Here is a 16,855-nt window from a genome sequence, read left to right as displayed (position 1 = left end):
CCTTCCGATTCCCGCGGGTGGAAGTTGGGTGGGGAGGGGTTATTTTGTTCGTTTTTTCCTTTTTTGTTAAGCGCTTACTATGTACCAAGCACTAAGCGCTGGGGTAGATACAAGGTGGTTGGGTTGCCCCCCATGAGGCTCACAGTCTTCAGATGAGGCCCAGAGAAGCGACGTGACTTAATAATAATAATAATAATGGCATTTATTAAGCGCTTACTATGTGCGAAGCACTGTTCTAAGCGCTGGGGAGGTTACACGGTGATCAGGTTGTCCCACATGGGGCTCACGGTCTTAATCCCCATTTTCCAGATGAGGCAACCGAGGCCCAGAGAAGCGACGTGACTTGCCTGAGGTCACCCAGCAGACGAGTGGCGGAGCCGGGATTAGAACTCATGACCTTCCGGGTGCAGGGTTGGGGGGGGGCTGAGGAGGGAGACGGGCCCGGGAGGAAGGGGGAGAAGCTACTTACAGGCCGGGAGGGTCGCAGCCGGGAAGACTTCCTCGTGATCCCCCCCCCACCCAGCCACACGTCAGCACCCCCCTCCAAAACACAAGTCCCCCGCGACCTTCAGCGATGCAGCCAGGGTTCGTAATTTGTCGGCGGTCCAGGAGGGTGAAACTTTTTCCGAAGGGGTTGGATGTGTCCGCTCGAGGCCTGAGGGTCTGAGAGACAGGAAGGGGACACTTACCCAGACTGTCACCTCCTTGGGGGTCAGGGAGCAACTCACGTTGGACTCTCCCGAGCGCTCAGTCCAGCGCTTTACCCACGGTAGGCGCTCAATAAATAGGACTGGGTGTACTGACAAACACCACTTCTTGACAGAAAGGAGACGGACACTAAAAATCAAAATTTCCAATGTAACACAGAGAAGCGGCGCGGCCTAATGGAAAGAACTTGGGGCCTGGGGGGTCAGAGGACCCGGGTTCTAATCCCGGCTCCGCCACCCGTCTGCTGGGCGACCCTGGGCAAGTCGCTTCTGCCTGCCTCAGTTCCCTCGTCTGCAAAATGGGCATTGAGACGGCGAGCCCCACGGGGGACCGCGTCCAACCCGATTTGCTCGTCTCCACCCCAGTGCTTAGTACAGTGCCCGGCCCGTAGTAAGCCCTTAACGACGGCCACGGTTATTGTTATTATCTCGTCTCTACCCCAGGGCTTACCACAGTGCTTGGCACAGAGGAGGCACTTAACGAATATAATAATGACGGCACTTGTTAAGTGCTTACTATGTGCAAAGCACTGTTCTAAGCGCTGGGGGGATACAAGGTGGTCACGTTGTCCCACATGTGGGGCTCACAGTCTTAATCCCCATTTTACAGATGAGGGAACTGAATATCCCAATCACTAGGCTTTCTGTGGGGGGGATTCTGGGTGTACTGTAGTGTACGCTATTCATTCATTCATTCAATCGTATTTATTGAGCGCTTACTGTGTGCTGAGCAATGTACTAGGCACTTGGGACGTACAAGTGGGCAACATCTAGAGACGGTCCCTACCCAACAGCGGGCTCACAGTCGAGAAGGGGGAGGCAGACAACAAAACAAAGCACTACACTCGCTTGTACTCCCCAAGCACTTAGTACAGTGCTCGGCACACAGTAAGCGCTCAATAAATACGACTGATTGATTGAATGGTTACCGGATCCGCGTGGCCGGGGCCGCTACGTCTTCCTCCGCGGGGGTCTGGCGGGAAATCTCTGGATCTCGCTGTAGATGGTCGACGGCGGGTTCCGGCTCTCGGCCGATGGGCCGCCTCGGCCCACTTCCTGCCGGGGCGAGAGATCGAGGGGGCTCAGGCTGGGGGGTCCAGTACGCTCTGGGCATCGCCCGCGTCTGGGGGTCCCGGGGGACCCCGAGGGACGGGACCACCCCCCCAAACCCACCTGGTAGTAGTCCACGGGGCGGTTGGGTGGTCTCAGCTCGGCGTAGTAAACTTCTGTGTCGCCGACTTCTGAGGGACAGATCCCGGTGATTCATTCATTCATTCATCCCGTCATGCTTATCGAGCACTGTACTAAACGCTTGGGAGAGCACACTACACTAACTCAGTGGAAAGGGCCCGGGCTTGGGAGTCAGAGGTCAAGGGTTCTAATCCCAGCTCCGCCGCATTCATTCATTCATTCAATCGTATTTATTGAGCGCTTACTGGGTGCGGAGCACTGGACTAAGCGCTTGGGAAGTCCAAGTTCGCAACATCTAGAGATGGTCCCTACCCAGCCGCATGTCTGCTGTGTGACCTTGGGCAAGTCACTTTGCTTCTCTGAGCCTCCGTTCCCTCATCTGCAAAATGAGGATTAAGACTGTAAGCCCCCCACCCCGTGGAACAACCTGATCACCTTGTATTCCCCCAGCGCTTAGAACAGTGCTTGGCACATAGTAAGCGCTTAACAATTATTATTCTCTGAGCCTCAGTGACCTCATCTGTCAAATGGGGATGAAGACTGTGAGCCCCACCCGTGGGACAACCTGATCACCTTGTATCCCCCCCAGCACTTAGAACAGTGCTTGGCACATAGTAAGCGCTTAACAATTATTATTCTCTGAGCCTCAGTTCCCTCATCTACAAAATGAGGATTAAGACTGTGAGCCCCCCGTGGGACCACCTGATCACCTTGTATCCCCCCCAGCGCTTAGAACAGTGCTTGGCACATAGTAAGTGCTTAACAATTACTATTCTCTGAGCCTCAGTTCCCTCATCTACAAAATGAGGATTAAGACTGTGAGCCCCCCGTGGGACAACCTGATCACCTTGGATGCCCCCCAGCGCTTAGAACAGTGCTTGGCACATAGTAAGCGCTTAACAATTATTATTCTCTGAGCCTCAGTGACCTCATCTGTCAAATGGGGATGAAGACTGTGAGCCCCCCGTGGGACCACCTGATCACCTTGTAACCCCCCCAGCGCTTACACATAGTAAGCACTTAACAATGGCCATTATTATTATTATTATTAATTATTATTATTGATAAATAATAATAATAATAATTAATAATAATAATAAACAGCCACATTCTCTGTCCACAGCGAGCTTATAGTCTAGAGGGGAAGACAGACTAGAAAGGGATGTTTGGGGAGGGTCACAGCCGTCCAAACCCCCAAATCCACCCCCAGCAGGATCTGTGTCCCGAAGCCCCCCCCATTCATTCATTCATTCAGTTGTATTTATTGAGCGCTTACTGTGTGCAGAGCACTGTACTAAGCGCTTGGGAAGTACAAGTTGGCAACATATAGAGACAGTCCCTACCCACCAGTGGGCTCACAGTCTAGAATCTCCCCTTCCTCCAGCAGCCCAAGCGGACCCCTCCCCCAGCCCCCCCGTTCTCCTATCTATGCGGCCCGGTTCACCGTGCGGGGCACTGTACTAAGCGTCGCAGTAGATAATAATAATGATGGCATTTGTTAAGTGCTTACTATGTGCAAAGCCCTGTTCTAAGCGCTGGGGAGGATACAAGGTGATCAGGTTGTCCCATGTGGGGCTCCCAGTCTTAATCCCCATTTTACAGCTGAGGTCACTGAGGCCCAGAGAAGTGAAGTGACTTGCCCAAAGTCACACAGCTCACTGTTGGGTAGGGACCGTCTCTATATGTTGCCAACTTGGACTTCAAATGTACCGAGGTAACCGAGGGCCGGAGGAGGGAAGTGAGTAGCCCAGGGTCACACAGCAGGCGAGCGGCAGAGCTGGGATGAGAAGCAGCGTGGCTCAGTGGAAAGAGCCCGGGCTTTGGAGTCAGAGGTCATGGGTTCAAATCCCGGCTCCACCGATTGTCAGCTGTGTGACCTTGGGCAAGTCGCTTCACTTCTCTGGGCCTCAGTGACCTCATCTGTAAAATGGGGATGAAGACTGGGAGCCCCCCCGTGGGACCACCTGATCACCTTGTAACCTCCCCAGCGCTTAGAACAGTGCTTTGCACATAGTAAGCACTTAATAAATGCCATCATAAATAACCCAGGTCCTTCTAGACTGTGAGCCCGCTGTTGGGTAGGGACCGTCTCTATATCATCATCATCATCATCATCAATCGTATTTATTGAGCGCTTACTATGTGCAGAGCACTGTACTAAGCGCTTGGGAAGTACAAATTGGCAACACATAGAGACAGTCCCTACCCAACAGTGGGCTCACAGTCTAAAAGGGGGAGACAGAGAACAAAACCAAACATACCAACAAAATAAAATAAATAGGATAGATATGTACAAGTAAAATAAATAAATAAATAGAGTAATAAATATGTACAACCACATATACATATATACAGGTGCTGTGGGGAAGGGAAGGAGGTAAATTGGGGGGATGGAGAGGGGGACGAGGGGGAGAGGAAGGAAGGGGCTCAGTCTGGGAAGGCCTCCTGGAGGAGGTGAGCTCTCAGCAGGGCCTTGAAGGGAGGAAGAGAGGTATATGTTGCCAACTTGGACTTCCGAAGCGCTTAGTACAGTGCCCTGCACACAGTAAGCGCTCAATAAATACGATTGAATGAATGACTCCCCACAGCACCTATGTATCTATCTGTAATTTATTGTTTTATCTATTTGTATTAATGTCTGTCTCCCCCACTAGACCGTGAGCTTGTTGTTGGGTAGGGACCGCCTCCATATGCTTCCAACTTGGACCTCCCAAGCGCTTAGTACAGTGCTCTGCACACAGTAAGCGCTCAATAAATACGATTGAATGAATGAATAAATATGATTGAATGAATGACTCCCGGGGCCGGGCTCTAACCACTGGGCCACACTGCTTCTCTACGCACGCATGGGGCGGGGAGCTGGGGGCTCCGGAGCCCTGAGAGCTAGGCTCCTTGCAGGAGAGAAGCAGCGTGGCTCAGTGGAAAGAGCCCGGGCTTTGGAGTCACAGGTCATGGGTTCAAATCCCGGCTCCGCCACTTTTCAGCTGGGTGACTTTGGGCCAGCCACTTCACTTCTCTGGGCCTCAGTGACCTCATCTGTCAAATGGGGATGAAGACTGGGAGCCCCCCGGGGGACAACCCGATCACCTTGTAGCCTCCCCAGCGCTTAGAACAGTGCTTGGCACGTAGTAAGCGCTTAATAAATGCCATTATTATTATTATTGTGGGGCGACGGGGTGTCGCTTACCTCTCCCGGCCGACGCCTTCTTCCTCTTCTTCTTCTTCTTCTTTTTCCAGAACCACAGTGCGGCCCCGAGGGTCACCAGGATCATGGGAGGTAATATTCCGATCATGTACTTCCAGCTCTCGGGAACTGCAATCCCATAGTTCGGAGTCAGGGGCTGGGGGGCTGGGGGGAGGGGGGGGGTCAGGGGTCAGAGGTCAGGGGTCAGGGATGGAGAGGGGGTGGGGGTGGGGAGAGGGGCAGAGCGGGAGGATTGCAAGGAGAGAGAAGATGGTTTCGAGGGTCGGTCAGTGACAGCTTCCATGAGTCTGCTAATAATAATAATAATAATAATAATAATAATAATGGTATTTGTTAAGCTCTTACTCTGTGCCACACCCTGTTTTAAGCCCTGGGGTGGAAACAAGCAAATCAGGTCGGACCCAATCCCTGCCCCACGTGGGGCTCACAGTCTCCATCCTCATCCTCAGAGAAGCAGCGTGGCTCAGCGGAAAGAGCCCGGGCTTTGGAATCGGAGGGCATGGGTTCGAATCCCGGCTCTACCACATGTCTGCTGTGTGACCTTGGGAAAGTCACTTCACTTCTCTGAGCCTCAGTTCCCTCACCTGTAAAATGGGGATTAAGACTGTGAGCCCCACGTGGGACAACCTGATCACCATGTATCCCCCCAGTGCTTAGAACAGTGCTTTGCACATAGTAAGCGCTTAACAAATGCCAACATTATTATTATTATTATTATTATTATTATCCTCAGAGAAGCAGCGTGGCTCAGTGGAAAGAGCCCGGGCTTTGGCGTCAGAGGGCATGGGTTCGAATCCCGGCTCCGCCACATGTCCGCTGTGTGACGTTGGACAAGTCACTTCTCTGGGCCTCAGTTACCTCATCTGTAAAATGGGGAGGATGCCTGTAAGCCCCACGCGGGACAACCTGATCAACTCGTATCCCCCCCAGTGCTTAGAACAGTGCTTTGCACATCGTAAGCGCTTAACAAATGCCATTATTATGATTATTATTTTCCAGATGAGGGAACCGAGGCCCAGAGAAGCGAAGCGACTTGCCCAAGGCAAGCGGCAGAGTCAGGATTAGAACCCATGACCTTCTGACTCCCAGTCTCGTGCTCTAGCTGCTATGCCCTACGGCTTCCTAACAATGTATGTATTTATTTATTTATTTTATTTGTACTATTTATTCTATTTCTTTTATTTTGTTAATATGTTTTGTTTTGTTGTCTGTCTCTCCCTTCTAGACTGTGAGCCCGCTGTTGGATAGGGACCGTCTCTATATGCTGCCAACTTGGACTTCCCAAGCGCTTAGTGCAGTGCTCTGCACACAGTAAGCGCTCAATAAATATGATTGAATGAATGAATGAATGAGCAATAATAATAATAGTCTTCTAGACTGTAAACTCATTATTAGGAAGGGAATGGGTCTACTAATTCTGTTGTACTTTGCTCAGCACGTAGTAAGTGCTCAATTAAAATTCAAGGGCTTAGTCCAGTGCTCTGCACACAGTGAGCGCTCAATAAATACGATTGAATGAAGACCAGTGATTGATAATAAAGACAGCGATAATAATTGTGGTATTTGTTAAGCACTTACGATGGATCAAACACTGTACTAAGCAATGGGATAGATATCTCCCCCTTCTAGACTGTGAGCCCAATGCTTAGAACGGTGCTTGGCACATAGTAAGCGCTTAACAAATGCCATCATCATTATTATTATTATTACTGTTTGGCCAATCAGAATGATGGTAGGGACCGTCTCTATATGTTGCCAACTTGTCCTTCCCATGCGCTTGGTACAGTGCTCTGCACACAGTAAGCGCTCAATAAATACGATTGAATGAATGAATCACCAAGGCAGAGGTCACCCGATGCCCATGGGGGTTGGGGCAGGCGTGGGAGGAGACACCCCCAGGGTCTTCCTCAGGTTCGACGGCAGGATGATGTGGGGACCCCCAAATTAATTCGAAACGCTGGGTACCTTTAGTGGAGGAGTCCGGTGAGGCGCAGGGGTCCCCGAGTTGGATGGAGGCGCTTCTCTCCTGGGCGGGAGAGCGGGCCAGGCAGGTGAAGGAGGTGATGTTGGGACGGGGCAAAGGCAGGGCCAGGCTGAGGGTCCGGTGGTCGGGGGACAGCCCCCGCCGCTCCGCCGCCGCCAGCTCCTCCGGGGGGTCCCCCCTCCTCCAGCTCACGGTCACGGCCGCCCCCTCTCCCGCCCCCGGGAGCCGACACTCCAGAGTCACGTTGCACCAGGCCGAGGCCCGGCTTGCGGGCCGCCGATGGATCTCGGGGACGGGGACCGGCTCTGACAGAGAGGCAGCGGGGGTCAGGGCCTGGGGGAGCCGCCCCATGGGGACCCCCGACCCCTCGCCCTCACTGATGTGGAGACTGGGAGGATGCCCCCGGTTGGTGGAGGGGGAAACCGAGGCAGGGAAAGGGGAGGCGAGGGCCGGCAAGGTGACGGTTCCTCTGCTTCTAGTCTCTGTGGCCCAGGAGGGGATAATGGGGTGGGGAAAATGAGGTGGATACTGAGGCACAAGGTGATGGGGGGAGAGGGGACAGCTTGACCTCGGCTACAGGGGGGACCCAGGGTGAGGCAACTCACCGCGGGCCGGACGGCGAGGTGACTGCCAGCCAGCCCGTCCTCGGCGTCCAGCCCGGCAGAGGGTCCCCCCACCCCCCGAGCCCCTCTCTCACCGTACACCGCGAGGGTGAATTGCTGCTTCTGGACCGTTCCTGATTGGAATTTGACTTGGGCCTCGTAGGTGCCGCTGTCCTCAGGGGTCACATCCAGCAAACTCAGGGAGATCCCGGCGACATTGTGGACCCTCTGTTTGTATCTCTCCTGGATCCAGGTGGGCAAGACCTCCTGGGGCCCGGCCTGGAGCTCCACGATATCCTGCTTCTTGGTCACGAAGGTCCATTCGACCGCCCGTAAGTCGGAGGTCACGGAGACGCTTAGGGGGAAGAGGACGGAGTCTCCCCGCGTGTGGTTCATGGGGGGCCCCTGCGCCCCAACGATCCAGGCACCTACGACATAAGGGATGGACCCTCATTGACGGGGCGACCCAGCCGCCAGGCGGGAGGGTGGGAGGGGGACACAGGAAACTGCCGGCCCAGGGGTCGCCACAGGGCCCAACTTCTAACCGTGAGCATTGGGGGGGGCGGCCCAGAGAGGAAGGGGAGCAGGTGGGCCGGGGCGCGGGGGGACCCCCGGAAGGAGGGGAGCAGGTGGGGACAAGCGGGGGCCCAGGCAGGCGGCCAGGCGAGAGCTGCAAAGAGCGAGCAGCGGGCAGGCCGCTCGATTGTGGGTTCCCGTTCCGCCTCGGCCTGCAGACGCTGTGCGGCCCTGGGCCAGCTCCTCCCCCTCTCTGGGCCTCACTCTCCACCCCAGGATGTCGAGGGGAGCGGGGGTCTGACCTCAGCACGCCCCCGGTCTCAGCAGCTGCAGCCCCGACCCCCCGAAAACCAACCCCCGCAGACGCCATATTTATAGAGAACCCGTTCCCACGGGAAACTGAGCCAGAACCACGGCCACATGTGAGGGGCCCGGCTGAGATCTGCGGGTTTCTCTAGGCCGTGCGGCTGGCCTGCTCTCTCACCTCGGGCGACCGCTCTGGGCCTCGCTTTCTTCATCTGTCAAATGGGGATGGGACCTCGGCTCTCCCTCCCTCGTAGACTCTGACCTCAAGATAAGACAGGGTCCCCTCTGACCGTCTCCTATTCACTCAATCGTATTTAGTGAGCTCTTACTGTGTGCAGAGCACTGGACTAAACGCTTGGAAAGTCCAGTTCGGCCGCAGATAGTGACAATCGCTACCCAACAACGGGCTCACAGTCCAGCGCTTAAAACAGTGCTCTGCACATAGTAATCGCTTCATAAATGCCATTATTATTATTATTATTAGAAGGGGGGGAGACAGACGACAAAACAAAACAAGTAGACAGGCATCCATAGCATCAAAGTAGTAAACAGAATTATAGATATAATAATAATAATGGCATTTATTAAGTGCTTACAATGTGCAAAGCACTGTTCTAAGCTCTGGGGAGGTCACAAGGTGATCAGGTTGTCGCCCAGGGGGCTCCCAGTCTTCATCCCCATTTGACAGATGAGGGAACTGAGGCCCAGAGAAGTGAAGTGACTTGCCCAAAGTCGCACAGCTGACAAGTGGCGGAGCCGGGATTTGAACCCATGACCTCTGACTCCAGAGCCCGGGCTCTTTCCACTGAGCCACGCTGCTTCTCCATATACACATCATTCGTAAAATAGAGTAATAAATATGTACAAATATACAGCAGTGTTGTGGGGCGGGGAAGGGGGTAGAGCAGAGGGAGGGAGTCGGGGTGATGGGGAGAGGAAGAGGAGCGGAGGAAAAGGGGGGCTCAGTCTGGGAAGGCCTCCTGGAGGAGGTGAGCTCTCAGTAGGGCTTGGAAGGGGGGAAGAGAGTCGACCTCCCCTCCAGAGCTTGCTCCTCGATGTAAGCGCTTAATACATTCCATAATAATAATTATTGGAGAAGCAGCTCTCAGGATTCTCATCCCGGCTCCGCCACTTGTCTGCCGTGTGACCGTGGGTAAGTCACTTCACTTCTCTGGGCCTCAGTTCCCTCGTCTGTCAAATTCATTCATTCAATCGTATTTATTGAGCGCTTACTGTGTGCAGAGCACTGGACTAAGCGCTTGGGAAGGACAGGTTGGCAACATCTAGAGACTGGCCCTACCCAACAGCGGGCTCACAGTCTAGAAGGGGGGGACAGACAACAAAACAAAACATATTAACAAAATAAAATAAATAGAATATGTACAAGTAAAATAGAGTAATAAATACGTACAAACATAGATACATATTCATTCATTCATTCAATCATATTTATTGAGCGCTTACTGTGTGCACAGCACTGTACTAAGCGCTTAGGAAGGACAGGTTGGCAACATCTAGAGACGGTCCCTACCCAACAGTGGGCTTACAGTCTAGAAGGGGGAGACAGATGGGGATGAAGCCTGGCGGGGGGACAGGGACTTCCGTTCGATCCAATTTACTTGTATCTCCCCCAGCGCCTCATACAGTGCTCGCCACATAGTAAGCGCTTAACAAATACCACGATTATTATTACTATTATTTTTATTATTATTACTAATGGCTGGCCCAATATGAACTCAGTATATGCCAAGGGCTGGATTGAAACACAGTGCCTGGCCTGCGAGGGACTCATAGCCTAAAGGGAGGGGGGGGCAGGGATTTCATCCCCATTTTACAGAGGAGGAAACCGAGGCACGGAGAAGTTAAGTGACTTGCCCAAGGTCACCCCGCAGGCAGCGGGGTTATAACTCAGCTCCTCTGACTCTTGGGAGGATGTTCTTTCATTTATTTATGTATTTTTATGGCATCTGTTCCATACTCGCTATGTTCCAGAAACTACTTTAAGCACTAATTACTCTCCCCCTCTCTTCAAAGATTGAAGACCCATCTCCTCCGGGAGGCCTTCCCTGATTACTCCCTCTTGTCCTCTTTTCCCACTCCCTTCTCCATCACCATGACTTTCTCCCTCTACCTCATCTGTAAAATGGGGATGGAGACTGTGAGCCCCACACGGGACAGGACTGTGTCCAAACTGTGTCTCTGTGCCTCAGTTCCCTCATCTGTAAAATGGGGATTAAGACTGTGAGCGCCCCCCCCCCCCCCCCGCCCCCCGCCGTGGGACAACCTGATCACGTTGTAACCTCCTCAGTGCTTAGAACAGTGCTTTGCGCATAGTAAGTGCTTAATAAATGCCATCATTATTATTATTAATCAGGTTGGACACAGTCCCTGTCCCCCATGGGGCTCCCAGTCTTCATCCCCATTTTACAGATGAGGGAACTGAGGCCCAGAGAAGTGAAGCGACTTGCCCTAAGTCACACAGCAGGAAGTGGGGTCAGAGCTCAGCTCCCCCAACTCTCGGTTGAATGTTCTTTCTTTCTTTTTTTTCCTTTTTTGTGGTATTTGTTAAGCGCTTGCTACGTGCCAGGCACTGTACTATGCGTTGGGGGAGATACAAGCTAATCCGGTTAGACACAGTCGTCATCATCATCATCATCAATCGTATTTATTGAGCACTTACGGTGTGCAGAGCACTGTACTAAGCGCTTGGGAAGTACAAGTTGGCAACACATAGAGACAGTCCCTACCCAACAGTGGGCTCACAGTCTAAAAGGGGAAGACAGAGAACAAAACCAAACATACTAGCAAAATAAAATAAATAGAATAGATATGTACAAGTAAAATAAATAAATAAATAGAGTAATATATATGTACAAACATATATACATATATACAGGTGCTGTGGGGAAGGGAAGGAGGTAAGATGGGGGGATGGAGAGGGGGACGAGGGGGAGAGGAAGGACACAGTCCCCGTCCCCTGTGGGGGGCACACGATCTTCATCCCCATTTTACAGACGAGCTCAGTTGAGGCTCAGAGAAGTGAAGTGACTTGCCTAAGGTCACCTAGCAGACAAGTGGCCGAGTCAGGTTTAGAACCCAGGTCCCTCTGATTCCCAGGCTACACCTGAGTTTTACATCATCATCATCATCATCATCATAATGGCATTTATTAAGCGCTTACTATGTGCAAAGCACTGTTCTAAGCGCTGGGGAGGTTACAAGGTGATCAGGTTGCCCCACGGGCGGCTCACAGTCTTCGCCCCCGTTTTCCAGATGAGGGAACTGAGGCCCAGAGAAGTGAAGTGACTTGCCCAAAGTCACACAGCTGACAATTGGCGGAGCCGGGATTTGAACCCATGACCTCTGACTCTTTCCACTGAGCCAGCTGCTTCACAGCAGTGAAGGGACAGGGTCTGTGTCCAACCTGATTAGCTTGTATCCACCCCAGCGCTTAGTACAGTTCCCGGCACATAGTAAGTGCTTAACAAAAACCATAAAAAAAATCCAGAAACATCCAGAGGCAGGAAGTGTGGGGAGAACTCTATTGTTGAATCGTACTTTCCAATCAATCATATTTATTGAGCGCTTACTGTGTGCAGAGCACTGGACTAAGCGCTTGGGTAGTCCAAGTTGGCAACATATAGAGATGGTCCCTACCCAACAGTGGGCTCACAGTCTAGAAGGGGGACTAGTCCCCCCAAGTGCTTAGTCCAGTGCTCTGTGCACTATAAGCGCTCAATAAATACGATTGAATAAATGAACGAATGAAAAGGGTGGGGGTGATAATTATAGCCATAACATATGGCTGTAATATCCCAACTTTATGGCTAATATCCGGTTAACTCACTTCACCAGCCTGTCTCCCCACCTCCATCCTCTCCCCTCCTACCCTCGCGGATTCATTCATTCATTCAGTCATATTTATTGAGCGCTTACTGTGTGCAGAGCATTGTCCTAAGCGCTTGAGAGAGGACAATTCAGCAAGAGACAATCCCCGCCCACTCCGGGCTGACAGCCTAGAAGTGGGGAGACAGACTGCAAAATAAGTAATCTGTCCTCTGCCCAGTTTGGGGCACCTCTCCCCTTCTCCAGCCCCTAACCAAGCTCCTCACCACTCAGTTCAAAGCTCTTCGGCCTCAGTTTCCCCATCTCACTTTGCTGTTCTCTTCTTCTTCTTCTTCTTCTTCTCACTTCCCCACCAGATGTGTTCCTCACAACTTCCAAACCCACTTCCTCCACACCCATCCCTCACAACACTCCCCTCTTCCTTCCTTCCTTCCATCCTTCCTTCCTTCGTTCCCTACTTTCCCTCACTCTCTTCCTCCCTTCCTTCCTTCCTTCCTTCCTTCCTTCCTTCCTTCCTTCCTTCCTTCCTTCCTTCCTTCCTTCCTTCCTTTCCTACTTTCCATCACTCCCTTCCTCCCTTCCTTCCTTCCTTCCTTCCTTCCTTCCTTCCTTCCTTCCGGGAGATGGGCTTTGAGGGAGGGGAGAGTCACGGTCTGTAGAATATGAGGAGGGAGGGCGTTCCAGGCCGGAGGCAGGATGTGGGTCAGGGGTTGGCGGTGAGACGGACGAGATGGAGGCCCGGTGAGAAGGTTAGCATTGACCAGTCCCGTTAGCCAAACCTCGGGGAGGAAGAGGGAAATTTGGGCATTTTGAGGGGAAGGAAAGTCCACTCGGTCAGGGGGAATTTCAGGGATTAGCTCATCCAAAAGGCCCCCGCCCAGACAGGTGTCCTGGAACGGTTTCTTAGATGGCATTCCATCCATCCATCCATCCATCCTTCCATCCATCCATCCATCCATCCATCCATTCATCATCCTTCCATCCATCCATCCATCCATCCATCCATCCATCCATCCATCCATCCATCCATCCATCCTTCCATCCGTCCATCCATACATCGGTGCTGAATGGATGGGTCTTTGCAAGAGAGGACAGAGGAGGAGGCCGAGGGCGAAAGAGGAGCAGAAAGAGAAATGATCAGATAATAATAATAATAATGATAATGGCATTTATTAAGCGCTTACTATGTGCAAAGCACTGTTCTAAGCTCTGGGGAGGTTTCAAGGTGGTCAGGTTGTCCCACGTGGGGCTCCCAGTCTTCATCCCCATTTTACAGATGAGGTAACCAAGGCCCAGGGAAGTGAAGTGACTTGCCCAAAGTCACACAGCTGACAATGTCAGATGACGGGAAGTAGTATGGCCTAGTGGCTAGAGTCCGAGCGACAAAAGGATCTGGGTTCTAATTCTGGCTCTGCCGCTTGTCCGCTGCGTGGCCTTGGGCAAGTCGCATAGTCTTCTCTGGGCCTCAGTTACCTCATCCGTAGAATGGGGATTGACTGGAAGCCCCATAATAATAATAATAATAATAATAACAATGATGGCATTTGTTAAGTGCTTACTATGTGCAAAGCACTGTTCAAAGTGCTGGGGAGGATACAAGGTGGTGAAGTTGTCCCACGTGGGGCTTACAGTATTAATCCCCATTTTCCAGATGAGGTAACCGAGGCCCAGGGAAGTGAAGTGACTTGCCCAAAGTCACCCAGCTGACAAGCGGCGGAGCCGGGATTCGAACCCATGACCTCTGACTCCCAAGCCCGGGCCACCGAGCCAGCCCCATGTAGAAGATGGACCGGATTAGCTTCTGTCACCCCAGAGCTCAGCACAGTGCCTGGCACGTAGTAAGTGCTTAACAGGTAGTGTTACAAGAACAAAAAAAAAAATACCTTCTCTGTGCCTCAGTTCTCTCATCTGCAGAATGGGGATTCAATACCTGTTCTTCCTCCCACGTGAGCCCCGGGTGGGACCTGATGACCTTTGTATCTACAGCAGTGCTTAGTACAGTGCTTGGCACATAATGCTTAACAAATACCACAGAGAAAACAACTTCTTTGGGCCTCATTCATTCATTCATTCAATTTCATTCAATAATTTATTAGAGAAGCAGCATGGTTCAGTGGAAAGAGCCCGTGCTTTGGAGTCAGAGGTCATGGGTTCAAATCCTGGCTCCGCCACTTGTCAGCTGGGTGACTTTGGGCAAGTCACTTCACTTATCTGGGTCTCATTCATTCATTCAATTTCATTCAGTCATTCACTAGAGAAACAGCGTGGCTCAGTGGAAAGAGCCTGGGCTTTGGAGTCAGAGGTCATGGGTTCAAATCCTGGCTCCGCAACTGGTCAGCTGGGTGACTTTGGGCAAGTCACTTCTCTGGGCCTCAGTTCCCTCATCTGTAAACTGGGGATGAAGACTGTGAGCCCCTCGTGGGACAACCTGATCACCTTGTAACTTCCCCAGCGCTTAGAACAGTGCTTTGCACATAGTAAGCGCTTAATAAATGCCATTATTATTATTATTATTATTATTCAATCGTATTTATTGAGCGCTTACTGTGTGCAGAGCACTGTACTAAGCGCTTGGCAAGTACAAGTTGGCAACATAACCGGCCTCAGTTTCTTTCCTCATCCGAGCCTCGGCCTCCGGCCAGGCCGGGAACACCCTCCCTCCTCAAAGCCGACGGACAACTGCTCTCCCCGACTTCAAAGCCTTGTCGAAGGCCCGTCTCCTCCAAGAAGCCTTCCCTGACTGAGTCCTCCTCTCCTCTTCCCCCTCTCCCTTCTGCGTCGCTCCCTTTGTTTGGCTCCCTGCTTCTCAACGCTTAATACCACACAAAAAAGGGCACGATTTCTCCGGGCCTCGGTTGCCACGTTTGTCACATGGGGATTCAATCCCTGTTCTCCCTCCTTTAGTCGGTCCGTCGGATTTATTGAGCACTTACTGTGTGCAGAGCACTGGACTAAACACTCGGGAGAGGACAATACAACATAAACAGACACATTCCCTGCCCACGGTGAGTTTATCGTCTACGTTTGCTGCATTTAGGCCGGTACTTCGACCAACGCTTGGCGCATAGGACGTTCTTTGCAAGTACCGCGGTCATTATTTCGAATCCCACCTCCCCCACATGTCTGCTGTGTGACCTTGGGCAAGTCACTTCACTTCTCTGTGCCTCAGTTCCCTCATCTGTAAAATGGGGATTAAGACTGTGAGCCCCACGTCGGACAACCTCATCTCCTTGTGTTCCCCCCAGCGCTTAGAACAGTGCTTTGCACATAGTAAGCGCTTAACAAATCCCAACATTATTATTATTATTATTTGGGTGTGGACTGGTTTCTCCTTATCCCGTAAATAACAGCTAATGGGATGGGAGGGAGTTCAAAGCCTCTTCCGTGGAAAATCCAAGCCTCTTCCGTGGAAAATCCCCTTCCACGATTAACAAATGTTCCTCTTCCTGTTTTTCCCGCTTACCTCCGGGTTCCCTGCAACCCTTTCAATCTTGGAGCCAGACATTATTATTAACAATAATAACGATAATAATGATAATAATGATAAAGAGAAGCAGGGTGGCACAGTGGAAATCAATCAATCAATCAATCGTATTTATTGAGCGCTTACTGTGTGCAGAGCACCGTACTAAGCGCTTGGGAAGTACAAGTTGGCAACATGTAGAGACAGTCCCTACCCAACAGTGGGCTCACAGTCTAAAAAGCTCGGGCTTTGGAGTCAGAGGTCATGGGTTCAAATTCCGGCTCCACCAATTGTCAACTGTGTGACTTTGGGCAAGTCATTTCGCTTCTCTGGGCCTCAGTGACCTCGTCTGTAAAATGGGGATTAAGACTGTGAGCCCCCCCATGGGACAACCTGATGACCTTGTAACCTCCCCAGCGCTTAGTACAGTGCTTTGCACATAGTAAATGCTAATAAATGCCATTATTATTATTATTATTAATAACAATAATAACAACAATAGTATTTGTTAAGTGCTTAGTATGTGTCAAGCACTGTACTAAGCGCTGGGGGAGATACCAGCGTGGCTTAGTGGAAAGAACCCGGGCTTGGGAGTCGGAGGACGTGGGTTCAAATCCCGGCTCCGCCACTTATCAGCTGGGTGACTTTGGGCAAGTCACCTCACTTCTCCGTGCCTCAGTTACCTCATCTGTCAAATGGGGATGAAGCCTATGAGCCCCACATGGGACAACCTGATGACCTTGCAGCGTGGCTCAGTGGAAAGAGCCCGGGCTTTGGAGTCAGAGGTCAGGGGTTCAAATCCTGGCTCCGCCAATTGTCAGCTGTGTGACTTTGGGCAAGTCACTTCACTTCTCTGTGCCTCAGTTACCTCATTTGTAAAATGGGGATGAGGACTGTGAGCCCCCCGTGGGACAACCTGATCACCTTGTAACCTCCCCAGTGCTTAGAACAGTGCTTTGCAAATAGTAAGCCCTTAATAAATGCCATTATTATTATTATTATTATTATTATTATTATTACCCCAGCACTTAGAAC

The 16,855-nt window shown here is 51.7% G+C and overlaps 1 protein-coding gene across 3 annotated transcripts in view; it reads right to left on the bottom strand.

Moving 5' to 3' along the window:
* Nucleotides 1-578: 578 nt before the first annotated feature.
* LOC119946841 (CD48 antigen-like) overlaps nt 579-16,855 on the bottom strand; it is a 20,642-nt gene continuing 4,365 nt past the window's right edge. Inside the window, exons 2-7 of one of the 3 annotated variants that reach the window (XM_038768308.1) lie at nt 7,785-8,117; nt 7,069-7,392; nt 5,086-5,247; nt 1,881-1,948; nt 1,637-1,763; nt 579-663 (exon numbers count right to left, since the gene is read on the bottom strand). In XM_038768308.1, the coding sequence (XP_038624236.1) occupies nt 1,659-1,763; nt 1,881-1,948; nt 5,086-5,247; nt 7,069-7,392; nt 7,785-8,117 (992 nt within the window). In that variant the 3' untranslated portion in view covers nt 579-663; nt 1,637-1,658. The remainder of the gene's footprint in view (nt 664-1,636; nt 1,764-1,880; nt 1,949-5,085; nt 5,248-7,068; nt 7,393-7,784; nt 8,118-16,855) is intronic. The other 2 variants (XM_038768309.1, XM_038768310.1) reach the window with 2 other exon arrangements.

The sequence above is a fragment of the Tachyglossus aculeatus genome, chromosome Y4, assembly GCF_015852505.1.
Source record: "Tachyglossus aculeatus isolate mTacAcu1 chromosome Y4, mTacAcu1.pri, whole genome shotgun sequence".
In the NCBI taxonomy this organism is placed as follows: domain Eukaryota; kingdom Metazoa; phylum Chordata; class Mammalia; order Monotremata; family Tachyglossidae; genus Tachyglossus; species Tachyglossus aculeatus.
Note: the sequence above shows the minus strand (reverse complement) of the source record. Positions and strands in the feature narration are given on the sequence as shown.